A 26,660-nucleotide genomic window follows, 5' to 3' on the forward strand; every position below is an offset into this window, starting at 1 on the left:
TCTAGTTTTTTGTGCCTATATATAAATTTGACAGCAGCTGGAGCAGCAACTGTTCGTTTCATTAATTTACAGCGTACAATGTTAACTACTTTATATAAAAGGTCTATTTACCATACAGTGCACTTTGTAATTATACAGTAACAGACTGTAGTCTATTTGTTTCCCTGCATACTTTGTTAGCCCCCTTTCACCCTGTTCTTCAGTGGTCAGGACCCCCACAGGGCCACCACAGAGCAGGTATTATTTGGGTGGTGGTTTGTTCTGAGCACTTCAGTGACACTGACGGTGGCGAGTTAGTGTGTGTTGCACTGGCACGAGTGGATCAGACACAGCAAACACCTCGGCGTGATTGCTGGACTGAGAATAGTCCACCAATCAAACAAATTCAGCCAACAGCATCCTGTGACCACTAGTGAAGGACTAGAGGATGACCAACACAAACTGTGCAGCAGCAGATGAGCTACTGTCTCTGACTTTGCATCTACAAGGTGGACCAACAAAGTAGGAGCGTTTAATAGTGTGGACAGTACATTTAAAATTTCCAGTAACACTGCAGTGCCCAATCCACTCGTTCCAGTACAACACAAACTAACATGCCACCACCACGTCAGCGTCACTGCAGTGCTGAGAATATACCTGCTCTGTGGTGGTCCTGTGCGCTCTGACCACTGAAGTACAGAGTAAAAGGGGGCTAACAAAGTATGCAGAGAAACAGATGAACTACAGTCTGTAATTGTAGAACTACAAAGTGCACCTATATGATATATAAGGTATATATATAATTATGTCTCTTCTGCATTACATTTATGTAAATTACTGTCAGAACAAACCCTTCTTTCATCAAAAGTTCAGGAAAACTTTCCAGAATGTTTAAATAAATGACCAAATTGTGGGCTTATGATACCTAAACACTACTCTATTCATCAATACTGATTTAACTTCAATATTGATCAACCTGACAAAACTATTACCTTGTGAATAAGGTCACAGCCTACACATTTTTCCCCCTTGTTGTGATGTCAGCGTTCATCAACACTCAAACCTTTCAGGAACAGAAACCACCTTTGGACCAAAATAGTTTCAATATGAGGTTTCAACAGTAGTTTGGAAAAGAAAATTGTGAAATCATTATTGAGTCAACACCTGCTCTTCAAACCCAGAAAGACGTGTTGAAGAATATACACCTAAAGTTATTAGTACAGAACTTGAAAAGTAACACTGAATATTGAACATAACTTTAGAGTTTAAAAAGATGTGAAGATATCCACAAGCCTTTGTGGGCAGATGGGTATATTCAGTCTATAAATTTTTGCTGTGAAATATACATTCATATCTTAAGTGTTAAAGAATAGGAACACACATGTATATGGACTGTGTAAACAAATATAACCTCATAGTCTGTTACAGCACACAACGTAACCTTTCAGACCATGCTTGAGCCTGTTAGTGTAAACAAACATCATAGATTGAAGTTTTTACTGAACACAGGACCCAAGTATTATTTGGCAACACAGGCTGAACTTCAAGCGTAACAGGCTGCTGTTTATTGTAGCTGTGGCCAGATACAATGATAAAATGACACAATGTCTATGTTGTATTCACTGGAATAACTGATTTTCAGTGTTTACTGAACTACACCAACACTGCCATTAACCCTGCAGTATATATCATCTCCAAAGTTCACTATAACTGGAAAATAAGCACCTTGTCATGGCCAACTGTCTTTGTTTATATGAGATACTTAGTATCAAATAAGAATAAATATTTCAAAACAGAAAAAGACATCATAGAGCTGAATCATGTGGGGGGTTTATTTTGGAAAAAAACATTGCTTTTTTTTCTGAACAAATCATGTGTTTCCTTCAGAACTAATGTTAAATAAAAAACATTTTCTTCCATTCATCTTTAGAAAATAAGCCCACAATAGGACATTATGACTCAAATACCAGGTTCATCAGCCAAGAAGAGAAGTGTCCAGTTTAGCATCCATGATGAAATCAACAGAGATAGTCCTGAGTGAGCTGTGCTTTTAGTTTATCATCATATTCTTGCTTTATTTGGATTGCTGCCCACTTGCTTTATTTGGACGCCGACGCACGCGCCATGGGAACAGTTTTATGTCCTTTGGGAATGATTGGGTAATCTAGCTGGGGCACAACTGTTTTTCCTTAATGCATCATCTCATGTTCCGGACTGAAAATAACATGGGAAAAAAAATCAGTCAAGAGCGCCAAATTAGGGCATCCTTCCTTTCCCAAGGCTTATCACTGTGCAATTTAAACAGACTTCTTGGCCTAGCAGCTGAGATCTCTTAGTTGATAAAATCAGGCCTTGTAAAAACAAATCTTAGAATAAGTACAATACATACTGTGTATATCATTGCTTAAAAGAAATGATAAAAATACCATAAAAGACAGAATTGAAGGCACGATGAAGTGAAGACAGCTGCTCTGCGAGGTTTTTAAAATTTTGTAGAAGGTTGGCTAACTTGAAAGGGCTCAAGTGTTCCAAAGGTTGGCAGTGAAAAGCCACACAACAGCGCTGAGGAGATATCCTCCCAAAGCGATTCATATTAAACATTTTGTCAACAGTGTGAGAAGGCTGAGTACATAAAGTTCTCTAAAAAAATGTTACATTAGTAGCATAAGCAAAAGATTTCCCTCTGTTGCTTTGTTAAGATAAAGCTTACATCACTCAGCCTGACTGTGATTACTCACTTTCCAATGGAACATTTTTTCCCCTCAGTATTACTTTCACAGAGGTAATGCAGGTGTTCCAAAGGTTGGTTTCGGTGGTGGAAACCACTGGCCCTCCCCTTTTTAGCTGTTTTAAGCTCAAAACATCGGCCCTTCCCCTTTTCTGGAAATAACCACCTCTCCTAGAGAGGGCTGACAGTATCTCACCACATTTTCCCCTTAAGCTTTTTTTAGCCCCTCATAGCTGTGGCAAGACATTCATTGTGTAAGTAAAGAATTCACATAGATAACCGAGAGGAAGGTTGTTTGCTTGGCTCTCAGTTTAAAGTATTGCTAAATTGGGGCTGGCTAATTCTCGCTTGGCTCTACACCACGACAGGGGTGAAGGGTGTGTGAGGTCCAGCTGTGGTAGATCTAGGCGTTGTCATACTTCCTCAGGGCCTCCTCCAGCTTGCCTGTGACCTTCTGGAAGAAGCTGATCTGCTGCTGCAGGTAATGCTGCATTTGTGCCTTGAAGTCACGTACGCGGATCTGGTGGAAGTGTTGGATCTCAGCCAGGGTGGCAAACGAGATGATGTTGCAGCGCTCGTTGATGCCGTCGGCCTGCTGTCTCTCCATCTTACCCTCCTCTACGTGCTTCTGGCTGTCCTTTACCTTGGTCAGCGCACCTTTGGGAAGATCACAGGGACAGCTGAGATTACACCAGTGCAGCACAACAAACATGCGTCTAAAATAAACATACTAGAGTTTCTACTCAGAAACTTGCAAGAAATGTTCCTCTTATTTGGTAGTTCTTGGTATGGTTTGGTACTGGTATCTCAGTATGGTAGTTTTTGCTGTAAGTTTATAAAGTTGTGTGTTTACAGCCTATAATAGCTCCTCCTGTTAAAAAAAAACTTTACTGTCCTTTACTGTTATTGTAGCCTGTTACTATTAAGCTATTAATAATGGGCTCTGACTTTTTTATTTTTATTGACGTAGATGTAAATCACAATGCCAGAATCATTTAATTGCTCATGTTTAGCGATCTGTGCGTGGAAGAGCGCAGCATGGCGGTATGTTTTTAACAAGTATGAACACGGTTTAGCGTTAAAAAAATAAGGAAATAAGTAAGTAAATCACAATTTGCACAATGTGTCTGCATTACACTTTACCAGTACACACACACACACAGTGCGCAAGTCAACTACTATTCATTTTTGTATGTTGTACACTACTGTCCCAGCTGCATGTCATTATGGGTTACTATATCACGAAACGTCAAAACATCCTGAATCTAACTCTTCCGTTAAGATTAGAGAATTTAGTTATACATGTACATTTTTTATGTGTGTTATGTTTGTCTGTGTAATGATGAAGCTGAGAGGCCTAAACAAGATCAGGAACTATGATTTTCAGTCATCTAACCTGTATTGTTTCCTTTTCTTGCAGTTGTTTTTATCCCACTTGTGTTTCTTTTCCTTTGTGTAAACAACACAATGTATGTCTTTGTCCCAGCAGTGCTGTAAGCCTGTTTGTTGGGCAGCCACTTCTTACTGTATCGTCTTCACTGTTTCATATTTATTAAAATAGTTTCCATAACATTATACATTTTGTGTGTGTTAATTAGAAAGTAGACTTAGACCTGTGGAAAATTAAAATGATATCACCAACTTGGCTAATTTTGGAATTTAAAAACTGTCAGTGCTACTGAATGAAGTCAGTACTCTACCTAACTGACTCTACCGGAAGAGTTGGTCCTTATTGGTAAGTGGAGCCAATTGACCTGACTAATGTAAAAGAGCCAGAATACCCAATACTAGCTGATATGCAGTGGGCTGCTTTCCTCAGCATTTTAATTTCAAACAAAAAAAGTCTCTAACTAGAAGTTTAACTAAACTGTGAGACTTAACAGCCATAAAAGTTTGTTATTTGGCAAGTTAGTTAGGCTTCTCATGGCATGTGATTGTTTCCTTTGGATATTTTTCTGTACTGTACTGTCAAAATAATAGCATTCAATTTTCCCAGTGGCATGTATTGTTGAAAATCAATGTTTGTATTCACGCATAACGAATACGTAAAATGAAACGGCAGGCGACTCAGGTCCTTGCAGTAGTGCTCCTAAATAAAATTCTGTTTGCAATTTTTAAAAAAGAGCAAAGAAGAGCATTTTATTCACACAATAGAACGGTACTATTGGTGGTTAGTTATCAGTCAAAATAAGTCTTAGAAAAGGAAACAGCCCCCAATCACTAGACCCAGCCAACCATGGCAGAAAACAAACCACCATAAAAAAAAGAGAAAGGCATTTCCCCCCATGAATCTTCACTTCTCATCACCCTGCAACATTCAACAAGGTGGCTATGCAAAAAGTTCATTAGTCATAAGACAAACAGAACCAAGACTAGCCAGTGACCAATCTATTTAATACACCTCAAAGATAGCTAGGAGGAATGTAAATGCTTGCCTGAACAGCAGTTTACAGGCTTTGAAAACTCTTTCTGAACAAATACTTCAATACTTGTCAATAATGCTAACCTTAAAACCAACAATATTTACATTTTGTAATGCTTGTAACTACAAAAAATGAATAGTCAAAATTATAAGTATATTTAATTCTAACTCTGTATAGTTGATTTTAATCAAAATATTGCAGTTTTCGATTTATAAAAAGTATTTTTACACATTCTTTCATTCATTCATTCCGTTTTACACTGGACATCCCAAAGCTGCCGAAAGACAGATGCTGCAACTGTGTTCAGATAAGAAGACAGATGAGAAGGACTGGATAGCAGCAACGATACAAAAATGTCTTCAAAATGTAAATGTTTTAATATTTTTATTTAGCAATGTGTTTTCATAGTCAGTTTAGCTAGCAGCCTGAATGGATAGGCAGGTTCACATTTATTGGTAAGGTAGAGGTCCAAGTTCAAGTTCCATTGTGAAATAACTGATAGACAACCATAAATCTCATTCAGGGTTAAAGATTCGATGAGTCATTTAAATGTTTTACACTAAATTCATATACATTTATAGCTGCACATATCTTATACAAATCAGCTAAGCTGATTAGCTAGTCTGCTATAGCCTCTCAGCTGCAGTGAAAGACTGAGGATATGCACAGCTTTTTCACCAAAATTTTGTTCAACAGTCAAAACTATAGCCAAACAAATTAATGTGTATTTGGTTATTTTCCTTGTTTAAATGTTTGCCATTCAAGATCGTCGGCAGGGAGTGTAGTGTTCAGTCTTTAGCTAACGTTAACTGGAATAGCCCAATAGTACATGCGCTGTTAAGTTATTGCCATTTTTTCTTGGTTTGATGGTAAAATATTTTATTTTTTAACAGTGATAAATAAGCCTCTACCTCTTCAGGAATTTACAAGAAAGGGTTCCAATGGATTAAAAAGTATACTGAATACTAAATAAGGAAATGAATGTCAACATAATGAATAAATACTAAAGTAATTGCATTATTTGGGCTACCTTTACATTGCACTGAACATGATGGATTTTCATGGTCCCACACACCTACCTATAATTTTAAAATGAGTATATTTGAGAATTGTTTAAAAGTGCAGCAGGGGTACTTCAGGACAAGCACAGGGAAACAACCTTTACTCGACATGACCAGGCTGCTCACTGTTTGTTGTTAAATTACACAAATTTGCAACATGAAATCTGATTCTGAAATGTCATGTGGATGTGTGCAGTATTTGAGTAACCACGGAAAAAAATTAAATAGGCCTATCTTAGAGCACTCTTTCTTAGTTCCAGTCCTGAAAAATTGCACTGCAGTTAAACGTTTTCCTTACCAACACACTTGATTCTATTAATGAAAAGGCAACACTATTTTGGAAAAACATTCCAGAAAAGTTCAGTCCAAACAACTGAACACCGACAAACACAATGGACTGGATAGTCTTGTCTATGCACATCACATTGTCGTAAAAAAAAGGTTATCAAAGTCCAACTTTAAAATCAGGTAGTTTGTTTCCCCATGAGCTGTAATTTCACACCTTGTTTCAGAGCTCGAGGGAGGAAGTAAAGCAAAGAAGAAGCATGCAACAACTACATTCAGTGTGGTTGAAGTTAAGCCAGATTGCCAACATCAATTAGCCCACAACAGAGAACCCAACAGCATGCACGAAAACAAAACAATTTCCATGGCCTAGATAACTGTCTGAAACTTAGATAGAAGTTATAAAATTAAGTTACAAAGAAGCTGACCATATTGGATAAAAGAACTGAACTCTGTTCTCCCACATGAGGGACAAGTTACTTAACCATTAGGCTAAGCAGCCAACAGCACAACACACATGTGCACAGCTGATATACCACTCTTAAATCTTCAACTACAAGCCTGTAAAAATACATCAAATACACGCCCAGTATTGTATTTTTAGTTAACAAGGCAGCAATGGCTACTGTCACAACAGCTTAAATACTATGCAAATATGAATAACTAAACAAATAAACAAACAAACAAGCAACCAAACCAAAAACATTTAATTACTCGTGTGCCTAAATATAAAAAATAATATATATAATGATTTGTTTTTATTGCCTTTATAGAAAAAGCAAGTTGATGCTAGCACTCCCCCCCCACAATAATGAAAAGTGCTTTCTATTTGCTTAAAGGAGAATGTAGTTAGATTTTAGTTTTCACATCAAAAAAGTCTGTACTTGAATCACATCCAGTCAGGCACATTATTTTAATTATAATTTTCACTTTTCATATCGTCATCGTGAACATTGAACATCGCATTTTATGTCAATATCATACAGCCCTACTGGTTTGGTTCCACCAAATCTAACCACATACCACACTAACCAAAAACATTCGGGCTCTCCAAAAACATGGGAGTTGCTAGGAGTACTATAAACATGCCAAGTGTAGTTTCATTTAAAAGATGCGATACAGGCCACAAGCCCTGACAGTCAGTTTAGTGGTGTGCAAGATTCCCGAAGGAAAAAATGTCTCTATAATCACAGCAGCAACAATATTCCAATCAATGTTAATCATTAAACTAATAATCATAATCTTTTTCTTACAGGAAATCTGCGAGTGTGAAGAAACAGTTGTGTGAAAGATTGGTTACAGTAAGTCAGGCCAATAGCTGCCCAGGAAGTTTAAAAAAGTTAGCTTAGGGCATTTCAGTAAAATCAGCATAAAAGCAGCTAACTCAAATGCAGTTCTTTGAAAAAGCACTGTGTGGACTTCCTCGAGGACAGGAAAAACTCTACACATGAATAGCACAGAGAGTTCTAACTACATGATTACAGATGAACACAAACAAAGCAAATCTACATTCCCCAAAAATGTGATCCATTTACCTCTTCTGAAGTAACACACTGAATAAGAGAAAAACAAAAGTGGCGTAATCTTAAATAAGAGAGTCTACAACTGTGATTTAAATCAGCTCAATCTGGTAAAAGTCACCGAGCGGGTTCTTCCTATATGAATGTACCTATTATAAGCGGGATGGAGATGTTTTTTACATTTTTTTCAATGAGTCAATTTACCATTAAGCCAACTGTAGGGAAGACTGTTAACAGTTAGGTCAATATAAAATCAGACATATGACTTCCTTTGACCAACACGTAATACACTAAAATGGGTCTACAGTGTTACAGCAGGAAAATCCCTGGACAGTTGAGACACGGCTTTACATCTTTGGAGGCTAGACAAAACTCCTTAATCGTTTGTTCAACAAACAAAGCGCTGGCATCAATTAAAGCCAAACCCATGAATGATGAACTATAAGCCAGTCAATATATGCTCTCTTATGATTCAATCAAGCTTATACAAAACATACTGGATCATGTCTATGATCTACTAGTCTTTATGTTTTAACAACAAAGCAAATTTAAGACTTTAATTTAAGCTACTATTATGCTGTGTGTCTTACAGGCATAAGTCATTTTGCGCAGTGTCATGTAGTTCAGCACAGAACGCACAGATGGCTAACTTCCCTTCTCAGTGAAGGAAAACATGCGAGACATTCCTAAATCTCCCATCCCCCCAAAACAACTCTGCACATTCTGCCTTCTGGCAAAAGCAGACTCTTCTTTGGAGTAGCTCAGGACAAGTATCAGGCATCTGAAAGTAACACTGTTGGTTTAGAATCAGCTTCCTTGTCTAGCTAATTCATCCAGACATGGAAGATGTGAAGCAATAGTTTGGTGAAAAAATTCACCAAATCAAACCCTTTCAATCAAAGGGTGATCTCAGACTTCCCTATGTGGTTTCTGACGATATATGACAAACAAAACAGAGGCTTCAAGATGGCTGCTACTGCTATTTTTAGTTATGCATCGTACTTTCATTCATTACTTAACAATATGAGAGAGTGTGTAATATTTTAGACATGCAGTTTGCAAGTCGCTAATTGGTGGTTATACGTTTCTGTTATTTGTTAGCTACATTAGTCTCATAATGTGAGAATAAGAAGCAAACTTAAGACACCAAACATTGACGGTCGACTACATTTAGGTTAAAAGGAAAATTGTTTTTTTTTCCCCTCCAAACTGATCCTTTAAACTGATTGTAGAGGAGCATGTGGGTTTTGGTAAACTCTGTCATTACACTGACCAGCAGGTGAAAGAAACAGCGAACAATTTCAGCACATCATTGCTAATGTAAAAAAACTAAGCCTACAGCCACATCTCTTCTAAGTAACTACACTGTCTGCACTGTCAAGTGCTTCAATATGTATAACTCAAGTCAGACGCCTGACTGGCTAGAGTGCCAGACATGGGTAGTTAAACAGTTACAGAAAGGACTCCTACAGTAGATCATCAAAGTAATATGGAAGGTGATACAGAATTACATTGTACAGGCTACACAGAACACAAAGATCAAAAGTAGAGTCAAAGGTATACATGTGAAGAACGTCTAGACATTTTGATGAACAAGATAAAACTGGAATGTCAAAACTGTTCTCTGGTTTTACATTCAGTTTCCTCAGCCAATTCATTTGAAACAGCAGAACATGCTAAATGGGCTGACTAATACTTGGCACAGAGAGGGAAAAAATGAAATAAAAACCATGCTGACTCACAGCAGGAACATGCTAAAGGTCTACTGGGAGAATACATAAACAAAGACAAGAAAGATTGAGAGACACAAAGAAAAACTCCACAATCATTCCGATTGCCGCATTAGCACTTTACCTATTACGTAACACGGCATTACACAACACTGCTCCTAACTGCTCCACTGTTAGCCTGTGACTAGTGAACAGTGGTTGCCTACAAGCTCTCTCTACCATGTTACAAGAGCAGGGAGCAGACAAACAGGCTCTCTCTGTAGCTGATGTATGCTTCCCTGTATATTCCTGAATAGGCAAGCTGAGCTTTGTAAACTGCTTCTAAGGCCATAACGGGTTGACAAAAGATATCGCGTGAATGAAGGTACTAAAGCTGGTTATACATACACTGAAACAAGAAGTCTGTGGAGAACTACACCTGGGTGTGTATTCATAATGATCTTCAGAATTTCTATGAGAAAAAAGTAAGAGGAAGCTTGGATGCATGAATACTAAACCTTTCACTTCATGTGAGAAGAATGATCAACAATTAAGCCATTTGGTCATTTTTCAACATTATTATTAAATCAAAGCAGATGTGCTCTATTACTGTATTCATGCTAAAATAAATTACATGGCTTTATTTCAATTATACAATAAATTGCATATTATAAACGTTTTGCTTAGACAGTTATCTTAATCTAAATCACTTTTGTTGAGGAAAGGTTCACTGTACTTAAAGTACTTATCCTATATTTTGTTTTTGCATTTTGTTTCCATTTTCTACATTAGTGTGGTTTTGCGTACCACAAAGTTATAATTAATTTTACACGATTTTCCAACCTCTCCATATCACACAGAATAAAAAAGGCCACTTTTATTATTGTTCCTTTAAGATTTATATATTTAAATGTGCTTTGTTCTGATTAGCTGTCCTGTACTCTGCTTCATTCAAAAAGCAGTGTGGGTTGAAACACTCCTTATAAAATCAGTGTGAATGGGGGGCTAACCTGTAGGCTGATACATGTAAATGCTCACATTAAACAAGTCTAATTATTTTCTCTTTAAAACGAAACATACAGTTGGCCAGCGGTCTGTAAGTACTGATAATATCCAAAATATGCTCACAAAGGTGTGTTGTGATATCATGTGAAGTAATTTATCACAATGTGATAAAAACTGCCATTTTGCCCACCCCTACTTAGAACTATCAACTATCAGTTAACAAGACTATAACTAGCTAGAATAACTTCCTGTTTTCTAGCTATGTAAAAGCAATAGGCTTTTTATCCATTCCAATTCAGATCAAAACAAATGAAATAAGTGAGCAAATGCAATTATATTGTTTAGCTTGTAATCTTTTTAGTCTTTTGTGCAGCCACTTGTGAAGTGTTTCAGGACACCTCATTAAGCGTAAGGAGTGAACATGCTCTGCTGAGATTTTTCATGACATTAAAGACCAGAATCAGACCAGAAACCCGCATGTGTGTGAGCCAGTCAGCATATTCTGTCCACTTTTGTAAGGCAGCTGGAGGGTCTGTGGAGGTCGTTTTCTTTCTAAAAGCGCAGTCACAGCACTGTGATCTGTGGTCATGCGTTGAATCACTATTCCCCCATGCTGACATAAGAACTAAGCAGAACACATTTTTGCTGAGAAGAGATGAAACAGTACTCATATACCTAGCAACAGTATGTGATTATGTCTGCTGAAGCCTGTCTGTCTTCTTTTTAATGGCTGATGGAGGCTCTACACTGACGCAGATCAATACATGTTATGTTCGTGGACAGAGGCGGATAGCATTTCATTGGTCCCCAATGGCTAACAGACTCAAAAAAAAACCCAAAAAAACATGCAACATAAAATGTGAATTAGATGGGAGAGATAAGAAAGCCAGAACTAGATAAATGGAAGGTAAAATTATTTCCTTGATCACACATCAAGCTTAAGTACTGATCAAAATTAGTCTACTATCTACTAGTGTTCTACCTGCATAATAGTCAATAGATTTTATTAGTGGCTGTGGTGAGGGAGCATGGCAGTGGGAATCTTGAGTCATTGGAGTTAGCTGTTTTCCACCAAAGCAGAAGAAACTGCTTTGCAGTATCCTTTAGCTCAGTATCTACTCAGGGTTCATCAGAGGGAGGGGGGGTGGACTGGAAAATGAGACAGATGGTAAGTGACTGAATTATAGATTTGTTACAAAATGGAGATTTCAAAATTAGGGCCACATGGTCAATAAGCAAACCTTAGTCCCCCTCCTCTTTCTTTACAAGTGAAATCTTGGGGCAAAAGAACAATCCTCCCATCTTCCAAAACATTCTGGCCTTGCCATTAGCAAAGTCTTTGCAGCCTGTTGCACTTAAAAGTCATCTTGTGGTCTCTCTTGGGTGTGTAGTTCAAAGTCAGCCATGCTAAGTGTGAAACTGTGGGTGGAACAGAAATTATTTACAAGTCTAAGTAGATGTCCCTCATGAAAATCAAGAGACACTGGGAAATACAAAACACAGGACGCAGGAAAAACAAGCAAGTCGATTTATGGAAAGGTGCCAGTGTCCGTATTACACTAAAGGAATCACATTAGTACTTTTTTTTTTATATAGGTGATGAACTGATAACAGACTCTTACAAACTCATTTTAGTTATGATAAGGTTCAGTGTGTAGAGGGTTAGGGTTACAAAGACAGTAGAACTGCTCAATTAAGAGGCAATGTGGGTCAGTTCCCCTACTGTCCTGATGACTTAATTAAACAGCAATGGATTGTACTTGATCTCAACATACTTTAGAAAGGTAATATTTTTAACAAACGACTGCATATAGGACACTGCACAGGTCTCTAAAGTCTACTATAGAGATAACCTAAACATCTACTGAGCAGTATGAACGGTTGAATCATTTACATCAGGGTCACTGAGGGACCCTGGGAGCATGACACAGCCGTTCAGCTTGTCCAACCCATTATCCACCCACAATAGACAGGCTCTGCAGGTTATTATATTGCATCAAAAGTTAGGGGCTTTTTCTGTACACAAGCCTTTCCTCTCTTATTAAAAGGACATTGCACAAACTACTTTTCTTTGTCAAACTTCCAGCTTTTACTTAGGCTAGTGACATATCCTAATTCCAGGATGCTTACATCTACCTTATTTTACTTAAAAACCATATTATGGAAATGTCAGAAGAAACTATCTATTCATCTCAGTCAAAGGACTCTTGTCCAAATGCATACCTTTCATGACCATCACAGTTCACCACCATTTGCTTTTCTAGTGATTGGTATCAGATGAATGCTCAGTCTATGCAGCTGAGTCACATTTCACAGTCAGCTTTTGTAGATGTAGACAAGACAACACAACACAGTAGGCATTCATGGGAGGGTCACAACCTTCATAGTTTAGTGATAAAAATGTGGTCTTAGGTAATGATGACATTTCACTTTTTAAATACTTTCTCAATTATTTTTTTAGAATTACAGCTGAATTGTTAAGCTAGGCCTAAATGGTTATTACATTATAGCATACATCTAAAGCACATATAACTACCTGTAGCAATGATAACGCCCAAATATACTATGTAGAGTGGAATACTATGCAAATGCAGTGCAAGTTTTGAGTGAAGGTGTGACTTGATAAGAGTAAGGTTTTATTTCACCCATGTACTTCTGAAAAAGTTCTAAATACATTTTTTCCACAATGCTTTGTCCTAGTAGGTTATTAGTTTAGTCCAATTGGCCAGACTATTAAAAAAAACAAAAACAAAACAAACACTTTTCTCTCAGTTATTTTTTTCCTGAAGTGCCTTTCCTAAAAGTGGCCATAGTTCTAACCCACTTTATTTGAAGCCTGATTCAGACCACTACTTTTTAAACCCTAATTTCATGCATCATTGACATGAGCAAAAACCACAAGCCAAACTACTGCATGAGCATATTCAGGCCACAGTGAACAAGACAACTTTGGGATTCAAGATGAATCCTACATTACATCTAGAACTAGATTAGTTGCTGTAATACTAAAAAGTGGGACTCAAAGCAGCTTGACCAATTAATGTTAGCTCATAAAATAAATGGCTGTTATCCCACAGCAATGTAGGTTAAAAAAGGGGGAAAATCAATAAGATCCAGTGACATAATAGCAAATTATTTAAAAAAAAATAGCAATCTAGATTATATCAGTAGTATTAACTACATCATGTCAGATGCTGGGGCATTTTTCAGTCAAAGGTACACAACGTCAATATTCTCTCTCACTCCCCTTACGTACCAATGGAAAAACACACATCACCTCACAGCCCATGTGACACAGCAGGCTGCTGAAACCAAGGCCACTGACATGCTCCTGGGTTCCAAGCAAACAACTTGTGTCATGCAAATTCCCCACTGTGGTTTAGACTAACCCAACCATTTCAGACATACAGGAAATATTAGAGTAAATACCTTTCTGGACATGGATGATGTCAGGGTAGTTGGCAAGATGTCCTTGGTATAGGGCTAAGAGATCCAACACTGGGTCCACATCTTGTTTTGGCTGCTCCACAAAGTAGTCACCAATGGCTTCATAGGCCTCCCCAGTGAACGCAATTGCTTGGTTCAAACCAACTGAGTATGTCTGTTGGTCAAGCTCAAAGGCTTGACTGAGATACTTAAACGACTGTCCAACTTTCTGGTATTCCTTCTTAAATCCAGTTATCTGTTTCCTTGCAAACTCATTGAGTGTAGCATTGACTTGGATCACACTGTCATCCATTTTTTTGGTGAAGGCCTTGAATCCATCAATCTTGCTCTCCACCTCTTGGAGGTCAAGTGGGGCCACTGGAGTGCTAATGGTGAGGAAAAAATTAGCCCCAACCATCTCGTCCTTCTCTGCCTTCCTTTTCCCTAGTTTCCAAGCCTTTTCATCTGTACTGCTGCAGGTGAGAAAGTGTTGGAAAACGTCGCACCTGGCCAGCACAGGGTGGCTAGTCATGTGGTTCATCCACCATATGAGACCTTTCCTCCTCTTCGAAATGAAGTCCTCTTCAAAGCGCCCCGTGGCCTGTTTCTCTGGGATGTGAGGAACAGAGATAACAGGAAATTTCTCCACCAGCCTAGCATACAGCCAGTCGAAATGTTTGTATCTTCTGTTCACTGGGCTTTGTGTGTGGGTTGGGGTCAGTTTGTAAGAGATGTAACTTTTCATGCCCTTGAATTTAGTCTGCTTAGTTGGGTCATCAATAGTGCAGGTGAACGGGTATGGATTTTCCTGCCACTCCGGGCCATGCTGACCCATCACCACACAGATTTTGTCTCCATCCTTCACAAAGCCAGACGCTTCGCCAAGCACAAAGGCCTCACCTCCTGACTTCACAAAAGTTGAGAACCTGTTTAGATTTCTGCTAACCGTGGCTGAACTCTTAGCCTGCTGTGCGTTTCCACCCCGGGACATGGACGTGGACACTCTGTATGTGGAGGGTCCGTTCCCTTCATAGTCATGGAAGCCTCCACTGACAACGCCTGGCTCATCAGCCACAGTGGAGTTGTCATCCCAATCATCGTCCCAGTCGTCATCACTTCCCTGGCTTACTGGGTAACTCGGCTGCTGGTGGTGCTGATGTGACGGTAGCGGTGGTCCGGAGAAAGTTGTAAAACTCGACGCTGGCGTTTTGTTATAGTTTTCAACCTGATTCTGAACTTTGTTTGGAGGCTCAAAGCCTCCCGGGGGAATGTTGGCATACCGAGAGCCCTGGTAAGCATCTACAGCAGTGCTGTTGTTGTTGTACGATGTGGATTTATCGTTGTTCTTCAGAATTTCAACGTAGGACGCGGGGAAGAGCCCCCTCTCTCCGCGGTCGTTCGTTCCCTCCAACCAGCCCTCTATATCTTTCTCGCTGTACAAAGTCACAATTTCGTTCTCTTTAACCGATATCTCCCCGGTGTTTTCAGAAGTAAAGTCATACAAAACTCTCGCTCGCAGCGCCATTACAAAAACAGACACCTGCGATAAACAGTGAGTCGTAAAATCCTTGCAGTCCGCTAGCAAAAACCCAGCTAGCTAGCTAACTCTGGTAAACGAACAAGCAAACAGACCCAAACTCCGTCAGTGAACCCGAGCTGCTGGCACAAGCACTTTCCTTTTTTCTGTCGCTTCCCTGCGAGAGACGGCGAATTAAAGCACCCAACTTACTGCCTGCTTGGAGAAAAGCCGAACTCTTCTATGCTGAGCCCGTCAACGGGCTGCCTTTGTTAAAACCAAGCAGCGGTGTTCAGAAGTCATGTCTCCATCGCTCGGACTTCTTCTCGCTTAGTGCAGAGTAACGAACTCCCTCCCCGCGTCAGCAGTCCGGATAATCGAGGGCGGAGCTGAGCAATCAATCAGGCGACGCGAATCACTTCTGCTGCCTAGCGGTGGGAAGCTCGAGTCACTTTAGCGAACCGATTCTTTCGAATTCTCCGTTTCAGTGAATAGAACTTACGATTCATTTTCGTTCACTGGCTGAGGACGGAAAAGAATCAACTCTATTCTCGCCTTATCCGCACGTGAGTTGTTTCTCACTTCCTCCATATACAACTTGATTCTCACCTCCTTCATACACAACCGAACAATTTACCGACCACTACGCCCCGGTCCATAATACTGAACTGCGATGCGACTCGTGAATCGGACTTCCTGTAACTAAACTCTTGCTACAGTGCGAACTATATGATTGAACTACTTAATGTGGCAGTGATGGGAATTTTGATTCAATTTATCAAACTGATTCTTTTGATCTGTCAGTTTCGATAAATAGAACTTCTGCGTGCCTCCATGGCCGCAAGCCAAGACCATTAAAGGGGAAATCCAGTGACTTTTCTAAACTTTTTCATAATTGAATCCTTAGAATGTAAACAAAGTCATCCAGAGCGGTTTGATATAAAAAGCACCATTCTAGAGAAATCAGTCAACATTGTTCACAGCGGTGGTGAAGGGAACCAGACGTCTAAAGAGTTTAATGTCCTTAAAAGATACCTCACATAAAGCTATTATTTTACTATGCTTTTGAGACACGTTTTTTATATAAAACACATTTTTAAAAGCCATTCATGGTGGGGAGTCACACGCAGGGCGTTGTAAGACAACATAGTACCCAATGAAAACATATATCTTTGGATTTACCACTGTTTTACTAGTATTGAATTTGTTTATGACTGGATTATGCAGAATTTAGAAAAACGTCAGAATTCACTTGTAAGGCACACATCGCAATATTTTTGATGGAGCCAGGTTAAAGCTTATGATTGCTTGGTTTGCTAGTAAGTTATACAAGACAGCACAAACGCAATGTACAAAACTACATACCATACACAGTTTATACCAAAGACTAAAGGAAATGGAAGCCAGCTATAGAGAAAAAATGTAAGCAACTCAAAAACGGTCTTTGTTTACATGTTTAAAAATACCTATAACATTGTAGATTACAAAAAGCAGAGCGTTTACTTCAGTTGGACCAGCTTCATTTACTGACACCCCCGGCCCTGTTCTCGCCACTTTGAGGAAAGGTTAAATTTGGTTCCCATTAAATGTGGTGCACATGATCTCCCGAACAGTGGTGGTGGCACTATAGGGTATTTAAAAAATCAACAGTGTAATTATATAAGACACAGAAACCTGTATAAAAACTGGACCATGCGCTATGACCATAAGGAGAAATAGGTTGTCCAGTCGACAAGCGAGGAAATCTCACATAATAAGTGGTAACGTTAAGTTACATGGTTATCTGTTTTTACTTGTTTACTGCTAATTATTGAAACTAGTAAATTAGCCAGCATGTCCCTCTAGCTGTCCCTTTTAAGGTCGGATGTAGCTTAATGGATTCTGTTACACGATTTTAATGATTTAGTATATAGTCTTTGTTGTTGTTGTATGTTTATGAACTGATGTTTCAAATAATGTATTAGATGACGTGGAATAAAGTAGCTTGTTTCTGGAAAAAAAGCCATACAGGACATGAAATACACGGCAAAAATATGGTAGCTAGCTAATAGGAGACTGGGTTAATTTTTGGCCCCCACATGGTAGTTATGTGAGGTTTTATGTTAGTAAATATTAGGTTTGCAAGGGAACAACTTCAAACCGAGTCCATTCAGTCCAACATAAAACCAGCTTAAACTGTAATAGCAGACTGTCTTGTTTCATCTCTGAAGTGAGTGAATGTACAAATAACGGTCACTGTCTGCGGCTCGGCTTCTCAATATGTGTGTAGATCATATAGTGACAACTGCATTTCTTATACTTTATCACTGCATCATTATTGCCAGGTTTAACGTGTCATCAGTGATGAAGCACAAGTCTTCAGCTTCTTTAATCATAGAGCAAAAACACTGAATCAAACTGACTTTATATATTGTGGATGACGTCCCGCTACAGTAGTTGATCAGGAATTTAATGTGGAGTCTCTTGGATGGGGGACTCAGCACAACTTACAGTGCAAGTTTGAATGCCCCTGGTCAAATGACATGTTTTGTTGATTTTTGTTGTTAAAATGAGGTAAGAAGTCCTAAACTCTAAACAAACTTAAATGGCAATTTTCTGCAAATTTTAGAGCGCAACGTCTTTTTATTTGCTAAATTTAACATACTGAAAAAAATAAAACATAGTAAATGTCCCATAACTTTTATACAGGTCACATTTTATGTTTTCTTAAATTTTTACTATGTTAAATTCAACAAAAAAACAATAAGTATGCATTAAAAGGTGCAAAATTGTGCTCTCATAGAGGATGTGTATGTTTTTCTTAGAAAAATCATCAAAACATGTACTTTGACTGGGGTGCCCAGGCTGTTGCATACATTTGCCTGTGTAAATGTATGCAGCAGGATTGTCACCTGTTTTCACTGATCAGACAGTGGTTCCTTTTCTTTGGACTGACCGTGTCCCAAGCGCTTTCCAAAAACATAGTGACACCCATAGTTTGATCAGTTTGTTTAAAACAGTGAGTAATTTACAAGATGATTTACAAGAAAAATGTGTGAAACAATTGTTAATGCCTATTCAGAGTGAAATTGACTGATTAATTGTTTGTTGTTTGGCTTACTTGTGTGACACAGCTTTTCGTTTGTGGTCATGCTTATCTTGGTTTTCAGGAAAAATTAAACAATTTGACTGAGGAGATTAGGTAGTAACATTGAATTTTGGCAGTATGAGATAAGATCAACACACAGTGCCAAAGCCAAGCATACATTTATTGTCTTTGCTATTATTTATGAGTTTTTAAACCCAACAACAGCGTTGCACATATATAATTTGAAGTATATAATTTGCACACCATACAAAACATTGACCTTGTTTTAAATACTTCTCTGCATATAATCACAAAACGATTAAACAAAGAGCTCAGCAATGATGAAAAATCCAAGCAGTCTGTCTCCCTTGTCATCTTTTGGTAATGTGATCAAGAGCATAATGACTTCACTAATCAGACGCTGACCACCATCTGTCTTTGGTTTCCACCACCAGTATTCCATCATGACACAGCATGGCTGTCAGGTCGCCCGCTTGCAGCTGCTGATCGGGCAGCTGGTACTGCCTGGTGAAGCTCCGTGATACAAACCCATGCTCGTCCATCCTTGCTCCGTGATGCCCTCGAATGAGTAGCCACCCTTCGAACACCTGGATCAGAATATCCTCTGGTTTGAACTGGGTCACGTCCAGTAGTATTCTGAACAGGGGCTCGCCTGAATCCTCGTCATCACTGTCTGTCGGCCCAACTCCAGCCTCCACTTTAAGTTCCTGGCATGCAGGTCCAGGCAAGGCAAATAGCTGATGGTCTTCTGCACACTGTTCAAGTTCTCTATTAAAATGGCTTTGGTGCCGCACTGGGCATGAGATCCAGTGGGTAACTCCTTCTCCAGCCATGGCACCTAGTGAGTAGAAAGTTGCTGTGTTGCTGCTTGAGGTAGTCAGAGTTTGACCTTAACATTAACGTGACGCAGAGCTATAATAAGACTGGCGTCATCTTATATTTCTGGCCCATGGAGGCACTAGTTGGTCCTTTTTTTAGAATGGGAAAAAACATGGCCTAGAGATTGCTTGCAATGAACTGAAGCAAGCCCTGTGGTAATGATTTGTTTATCATGAGATGGTAATGGACTGAGTAAACAGAATGGCCATGCATTTACATCAAGTGTGTGAGCTAAATAGCTATTCAAAATACAATAACTCATAAGAATCCAATAACTACATTTTTCTGTAAATTGTTTCATTATTATTAGATGGAGCAAACTTTGCCAAAATTAATTGTTTGGTTCACTGATCAAATAAATGTGAACCTAATCCATGCCTCTAGAACTTTGGATGAGGCACATTAATCTACAGATCATTGCTGCCACCTTGTGGTGTATTCTCTCAGGGTGTGAATAAAAAATTTATGTGGGGAAAGGTATTCAGAGCGTGTGGGAGTGTGAGAATAGTAACAGTATATAGCTGGACCTTATACCTGATTTGCTGAGCCATGTTCGAATCTGTTGTAAAATACTGGTTACACACACTCCTATGACTGCCTCACAACAATTGAATTCTGTACTGTTTACTGTGGTAAGTTATGAAAAATCCAGGTGTTAGTAGAGTAATCTTTGACTGTTTTACTGCTTGCATGAACCACCAAGTGTACTGATGAAGTAAGAACCCAGTTTTTTAAACATAGGCTGATCAGTTAGCTAACAGACTAAAACTTCACCATTAATATCACAGGCTTTGAGTTAAAGTGCTTAAAACACGATTCACTGTAAAACTGTGTAAGTAAAGAATACGTCACTTGAATGTATTACATGCTTCAAAGGTCTGTGTCTTGGTTCTGTCCTAGGTAGCATTAAACCCAAGCTAAATCTCAAATGGCTCCCTCCTATCTATATAGTGTGCTATGCAAGTTATTTTATAATATTTATGTCCGCATTGTGCCTAATAACACTCCTACACATGATGAAAATCAGGGTAAAGCACGCCCTCTCACGGCTTATTGCTTTAATATTTCATTGTACTTTTTAACCAGTTATGGCAATAAATATCTAAAATGTGACACAAAAAGTCACAGGGAAGTCCTACCACACACCACATTGTTCTCGTAAAATACTTCCAGAACAATGTTGTATTATGCAGACTAATATAATATTAAAAAAAATACTTTGCATCCTCAGAGAGTTTGTTGATGTAGTATTTTTTTGGGTTGGTTTTCAGCCAGTCAAGCAAATAGCCTATAGCAAATGCAGATGAGGTTGATTGGATCATATGAGAGTAGTGATCTCATGCTTAAGACATCTGTCAGACTTTGACAACCTGCTGAGTTCTCTGTACCAGCAACTGTACCATGCTTTATTCAGTTGAGGCCTTGCAACAAAAAATATTGTATGTGCCTTTTTTGTTAAAAATCATATAAGCATGGTAGGGCATTGTTTAATGCCTCATATTTAAAATAAAGTGGTCACTAAAATGTTAATAAAGCATAATTTGGCGTTTTAATGTAAAATGTTGTTCAAAATAAAACAGAAAACAAACAAATCTTAATCCAGAAAAAGGGTAGAATGGTTAATATAGGTTTATTTGTTAGAGGGGCTCAGCTGTATTCACTACTTTAGTGTTCCCTGTCAGAATGATAATGACAACGGTAATAATTAGGGGTGGGAATCTCTAGGCACCTCACGATTCGATTCGATTACGATTCAGAGGGCTTCGATGCGATTATAAAACGATTATCGATGCATCTCGATGCATCTTTTTTTTCTTTACATGATTTCTATTTTCTTACTGTCTGAGGACTTGGTACTTTTAAAGCTAAGTGTTTGTAATGTTCCACAATGCATTTATGTCCAATATCTTATATTAATAAAACAAATGGAAGTGATGTGGTAAGTGAACTGGAAAGCTCTCATTCACTACTCTTGTTTGGAGACGCTGCTGCCACTCATCTGCGATAAAATGCGCTGTTAGGGTGAAATAAGATCCAGTGGTAATGGATGACCACGCGGCACATTATAGCCGTCCTACCCGTTGTCTTTAGTGATTTTATAACTTCGGTTTTGGTCTCATGGTAGGGGCTGGGGTGCGGGGGTCGCTGTGTCAGTAAAATATCTTCGAGACGGGGCGTGTGCAACATAGCGCGAAAGCCCTGTTTCTCAACGACTGAGAATTGGCGTGCAGACTGCAGGTCACCTAGCAACGAGGTTTCGCTTGGCTAATAGCGAACGAAAAGGAAAAGAGAAAGACAGACGAACATTTGGAGACGAATGGACTTATTCGCATTTATAAGCAACGTAGTTGGTTTCCTGATATGTTAAATCTGCAACGAGAGACTGTCAAACACTAATAAGTTGCGAAGATGAAGTCGCTTCTCTTTCTAATTTTCCCGTTCCACCTTAAATGGTGCTGCATATACCTTTGGCGCCTCAGTCAGAATTTAAGGTGGAACGGGAAAGTTCAGCAAGAAGCTGGCGAATGAGAAGCGACTTCAGCCTCGTAAAACAGTCGGAACGCTGAGAGACATTTTACAAGAAACTATTCAACTTTTGAGGAAAAGTTTTCTGGCGGAGATGGAAGAAAAGCGGCTGTAGCTAAAGCTTAAAGCAGAGCAGAGTAAGCCCGCATTTTCGTTTATATTGTTTATACTAGGACATTAACACATACTACGATATACTGGACATTAAATGTTGTGATTATTGTTATTATTAATAATACAAACCGGTAACAATAATAATAATAATCACCATTTCTGCTACTATTTCTGTTATATAAATTAAAACATAAATTATAAGTTTCATTGAATTTAATAGAACATAATACAATTTTGCTAGAAAATCAAAGTGGAATAGTGATTGTTTATGCCATTCACATGTTAAAACATACAAAAACTATATGTCTTATGTTAAATGATTGTGATATTACAATCTACATAAACATACAAATAGTCCTCAATAGCTAATGCAAACCAAACATGACTTTCTTTATGTGAGAGATTGTAATGGTTGACCTTAATGCGGAGAACATTTGGTGGCATCCCACAAACCAGTGTTACTGGTGTCATTCTGTTTCATTCATTGTTGCATAGGTGCGTAAAAGTATCTAATCCAATTAACAGTTTTATTTTGGAGTACGGTTGCTGCTCAGCTGATAATCTCTGGGGAAAGCTTTGCACTAATCTATGGCTCTTCTAGTTGCTGTGTCTCTCTCTCTGTCGCTCTCTGTTTCTCCATCTCTCTCTCTCCCTCCCTCTGTGTTTGTTTATGAATGGGAGATGAGGAGCGTGGTCTCCTCCTCTTATGCTGTTGATAGAATCTAAACTGAGACTGCCTCTTCTGCCTGTTGATATCTTGCTGGGCCGCCTCAAAGTAGCTTTTGTGGCTTTGCGCCTGAAAGCTTTTCCTCCTCCCGGCCTTCTTCAATTACTCTGGCTCAGCTTGTTTGGTTGTTGTGGGTAACACTGTTACCGGGGACGATGTCTGAACACATTCGGCTCTCCATAGCACTGTGCAGGATTGGCTTTTACACGGTAAGTCAATCAAGATACTACGCATTTGCCAGCTGTTAAAAACCATTCAGCATACCAGTGTACGAGCTGCTGTTGATTTGTAGCCATGTTATGAATTTCTTTGATTTTATTCCTGTAAGTATTGGGTAATTTGGCCTCACAGAGATCTATTTGAGATTGTAGTTTTAGGCAACATTTCAGATTATTTCCGATGTTTGGAGTTGGATGTAACAGGTATAACCATTTGTTCATATTCAATATGTATAGTGTATTTTAAGTTAATATCGAAATGCTTTTTTGAAGATCTAGTTGATCCTACTGAGTCCAGTTGAGTCCTTTGTTTTTAAATGCGGTGTGAATTGCTGTTTGACTTTTACGAAACGGGTTGCGGATTATCAGGTAACATTTGAGTTGACCATTGTCCGTTGCTCTTTGGTAACCTTTCAAAAATTATTACACCGCAGAAGGTGAACATTAGCTTTTGCTCATCTCAGTGTCAGGGGAACACTTCAGCAAGTGTAGCAGGTGTGCTTGACGGTCCCCTGCAGACTACATGTTGCACCTCTGTATTGGTGCTGCTGAAAAAATATAACAACATACACTGCCCCTCAAATATTTGGGGACAGTGTATGTTATGTTATTGCACCTTCTGTGTTGGTGGTGAAAAAGTAAAACTCAAATGTTTGTGAGTTTGCAATAACGTAACATTTAGAAGACTAGCAAAGTTTGTTATACACATATTTCAGATCCACACATTTCTTACCATACTACCTTGGGAATAATAGCAAAGCCCACACATTTTAAACAATAGTTTGAAAAAAATCATTATTTGAAAAAACCCTGCATTTTATACAAGTTTTATGGCTGATTGTTGCAAAACCTAAAATATATCTTGCATACTCAAACTTTCAAAACAATTTCAGGCTTTTTTCTTATTTAATTGAAATTTAACAGAGAAAAAATTCAGAAGCCAGCAAGGTGTCCCCAAATGTTTTGACAGGCATTTTATACTGTCTGTTCTTGCAGCCCATATAGATGTGTGCTATTTCTGCCATAATTCCATAATATGTGTTATATGGCACCTCAGAGTGAGATTACCAAAAAAAATAAATTCTCACTGAAGCCTGTTGCTTTATAAAGGGATTGTGTGGTGTGTATAGTGTATTAGCTTATGATGGCAATGAACAGAAAAGTTGGAAAACACATCTAAAAACATTTTGCCAATACATCACAAATACTTCTTCAGTGCTTACAGGGCTATAGAACTTTTGAAACACATGAATGTTCTTGGGAGTGTTTTTCTCCACACCCAGGAAACATGAAACTTTCGTGCACATAGATCCACTGGTGGCATAAAAGGAGCAGTCCATGTTAATTTGTTTTTTCATTTAATAAACATAGCAAAGAATGCATGGTACTGTTCCCAGAAAGTTCCCCTTTGTAGAAATAAACAAATAATCCAAAAGAGGGCTTCTAGTCAGATCAGGGAAAGGATGAGAATAATTTCTTCATTGTGAATAGGGATGCGTTGATATGGATACTAGTGTCGTATATTACTCTCACTCAGACTCTGATACCAACAACAGACTATTCAAAGTTTCAGTGTGACTTATCAAAGAACAAGCTTTCTAAAATCACATTATGTCCCTGATTTCAGAGGACTTTCAACTAAAGCTCATCCAGCCAAACAAAATACTTAAGACATAAAACTCCACAAGTGAGCTTTTCAGACACATTAGCGTTGGTTGTATTAGCCTTGGATACATTAGCATTGGATGTGATTCCTGCAATCAAAGTGCTACAGAGACTGGTGTTCTAAGAGACTGATGAGAAGCATCAGAACTATGAAATGCGGTTTACTTACAGCTGTACAGAAGCGCTTTTCTAATGTGGAACAAAATCTGTTCTCCAGTTTAACGCTAAACGATCCAAGGTAACTAATGTAGCATAGTTAGCTAGTGTACTTCATTTTTTAACTGTTAAGGTACATTGCACTCATTTACATTAACAACTACTTAATTTTAAGTAGGTAATTTGTTATAGCATCTTGGTATCAGTGAGTACTAAAAATACTTGCACATGGTCTGAAAAGAAATGGTATCAATGCATGCCTAATTGTGAATATGGAGACAGAGAAGTGTTATTGAAACTGCACATTTGGTTCACTAAATTGTGTCTGTGTTGTGTGGCATCTGCTGCTACAAAACATTAGTGAAAGAACTAACTTCCCATGCCTGTAATTTCCTACTGCTCATTTGTAACAGTTCAGTATAGCTTCAGATCCAATGAGGAATTGGGTTCCACAGCATGAACTCTGATAGAAGATCCCATTTACATATTACTTCACTGGTGTACTGGTAGGGAGTCCTTTATTCTCTTTTACAAATCAGAAGTTGGAGAAAAAGATCAGTGATATTGTCTATCTAACATTAAGGCAACATAACGTTATTGATTACACGGTTTAAACCTTGTGATGGCTCAAACAAGAAAGGACTTTAGATCATTTCTAGTTTCCCCTGGCCAGTAATTGCTTTATCAGAGCAGCTGAATCATGGCGACTTCAGATAAAAACATTATCTTATATTTTGTACACTATTGCAGCCACTTTCAGATTGTAGGATAAGCAAAGAATCAAACACTCTTAACACATGTAGAATGTCCAGATAACTCATGTACAATGTGTACAATGCATCTAACAAATGTGGAAAGAGTAATACTTTACCAAACAGTGAATGTGGTGTCCAGGCAACAGCTCTGGCTTCAGGGCTGAAGGCCTTATTGCTCCTCATTAGACCCCTGAAGTGACTCCATTAAGGCACCATTGGAGGGGAAAACTGCTGCACTTCCAAGTTGGTCATGATTCCAAACTGCACACTACTAAGCATAGTTCTGTGAAAAAAATGTGCAATTTCTTCCTAACCCTTAGCCCATATGCAGTCAGTCAAAAAAGTTTGCATCTGTAGTTTTGCACTAAAGCTAAAAGGCCATTTGGAGTGTGTTGTATCATATATAACTATGGCTGCAACTAACAATAATTAATTAGTTGGGAATTGAAAACCTGCAGTTTTTCTGGCAATCATATTGTATTCAACAAATTAAAAGTACAATGATTATTGTTATTTTATAAAAACATATAAAACCCTATTTACTAATTCATACTTTATAAAAAGTGCTTTAACCAAGCGCACAGCAATAGATGAAAAAGCTAAAAAACAAGCATCTTTTTAGATGACATGGAAGTGAAGTGTTTTCATAGTTTATTTATTTAGTTAACTATTGATTCCTGCAAGACCCTGCAGTATCCTGCTATTTGTATTTCCCTCTTTCAGTCACTTGATGTAAATGGGAAGTGCAAACATCATTAAGCCAACTAACAGATAACTTGATTCACTGCCAAAAAAAAAAAAATTATTGATGTTATCAACAATGATATTGTTGATATTGTTGTCCCAATCATAACATATTGTAATGTATTGTGTTATTGTA

At 38.4% G+C, this 26,660-nt stretch overlaps 3 protein-coding genes across 3 annotated transcripts in view; 1 reads left to right on the forward strand and 2 right to left on the reverse strand.

The window, feature by feature from the left end:
• Positions 1 to 1,787: 1,787 nt before the first annotated feature.
• Positions 1,788 to 16,024, reverse strand: snx18a (sorting nexin 18a). Its single transcript, XM_036598176.1, has 2 exons — positions 14,140 to 16,024; positions 1,788 to 3,364 (listed from the first exon to the last, which is right to left on the reverse strand). The coding sequence occupies exons 1-2, from the start codon at positions 15,659 to 15,661 to the stop codon at positions 3,111 to 3,113; spliced, it is 1,776 nt and encodes a 591-aa protein (XP_036454069.1). The 5' UTR covers positions 15,662 to 16,024; the 3' UTR covers positions 1,788 to 3,110.
• A 2,858-nt stretch (positions 16,025 to 18,882) lies between these two features.
• hspb3 (heat shock protein, alpha-crystallin-related, b3) lies at positions 18,883 to 19,635 on the reverse strand. Its single transcript, XM_036598178.1, has one exon. The coding sequence runs from the start codon at positions 19,571 to 19,573 to the stop codon at positions 19,130 to 19,132; it is 444 nt and encodes a 147-aa protein (XP_036454071.1). The 5' UTR covers positions 19,574 to 19,635; the 3' UTR covers positions 18,883 to 19,129.
• Positions 19,636 to 23,030: 3,395 nt separating this feature from the next.
• The window catches only part of arl15a (ADP-ribosylation factor-like 15a), a 101,837-nt gene continuing 98,207 nt past the window's right edge, over positions 23,031 to 26,660 (forward strand). The window contains exon 1 of the mRNA XM_036598177.1: positions 23,031 to 23,195. Coding sequence (XP_036454070.1) covers positions 23,142 to 23,195 — 54 coding nt within the window. The 5' untranslated portion in view covers positions 23,031 to 23,141. The remainder of the gene's footprint in view (positions 23,196 to 26,660) is intronic.

Source organism: Colossoma macropomum, unplaced genomic scaffold (assembly GCF_904425465.1).
Source record: "Colossoma macropomum unplaced genomic scaffold, Colossoma_macropomum, whole genome shotgun sequence".
Classification (NCBI taxonomy): Eukaryota; Metazoa; Chordata; class Actinopteri; order Characiformes; family Serrasalmidae; genus Colossoma; species Colossoma macropomum.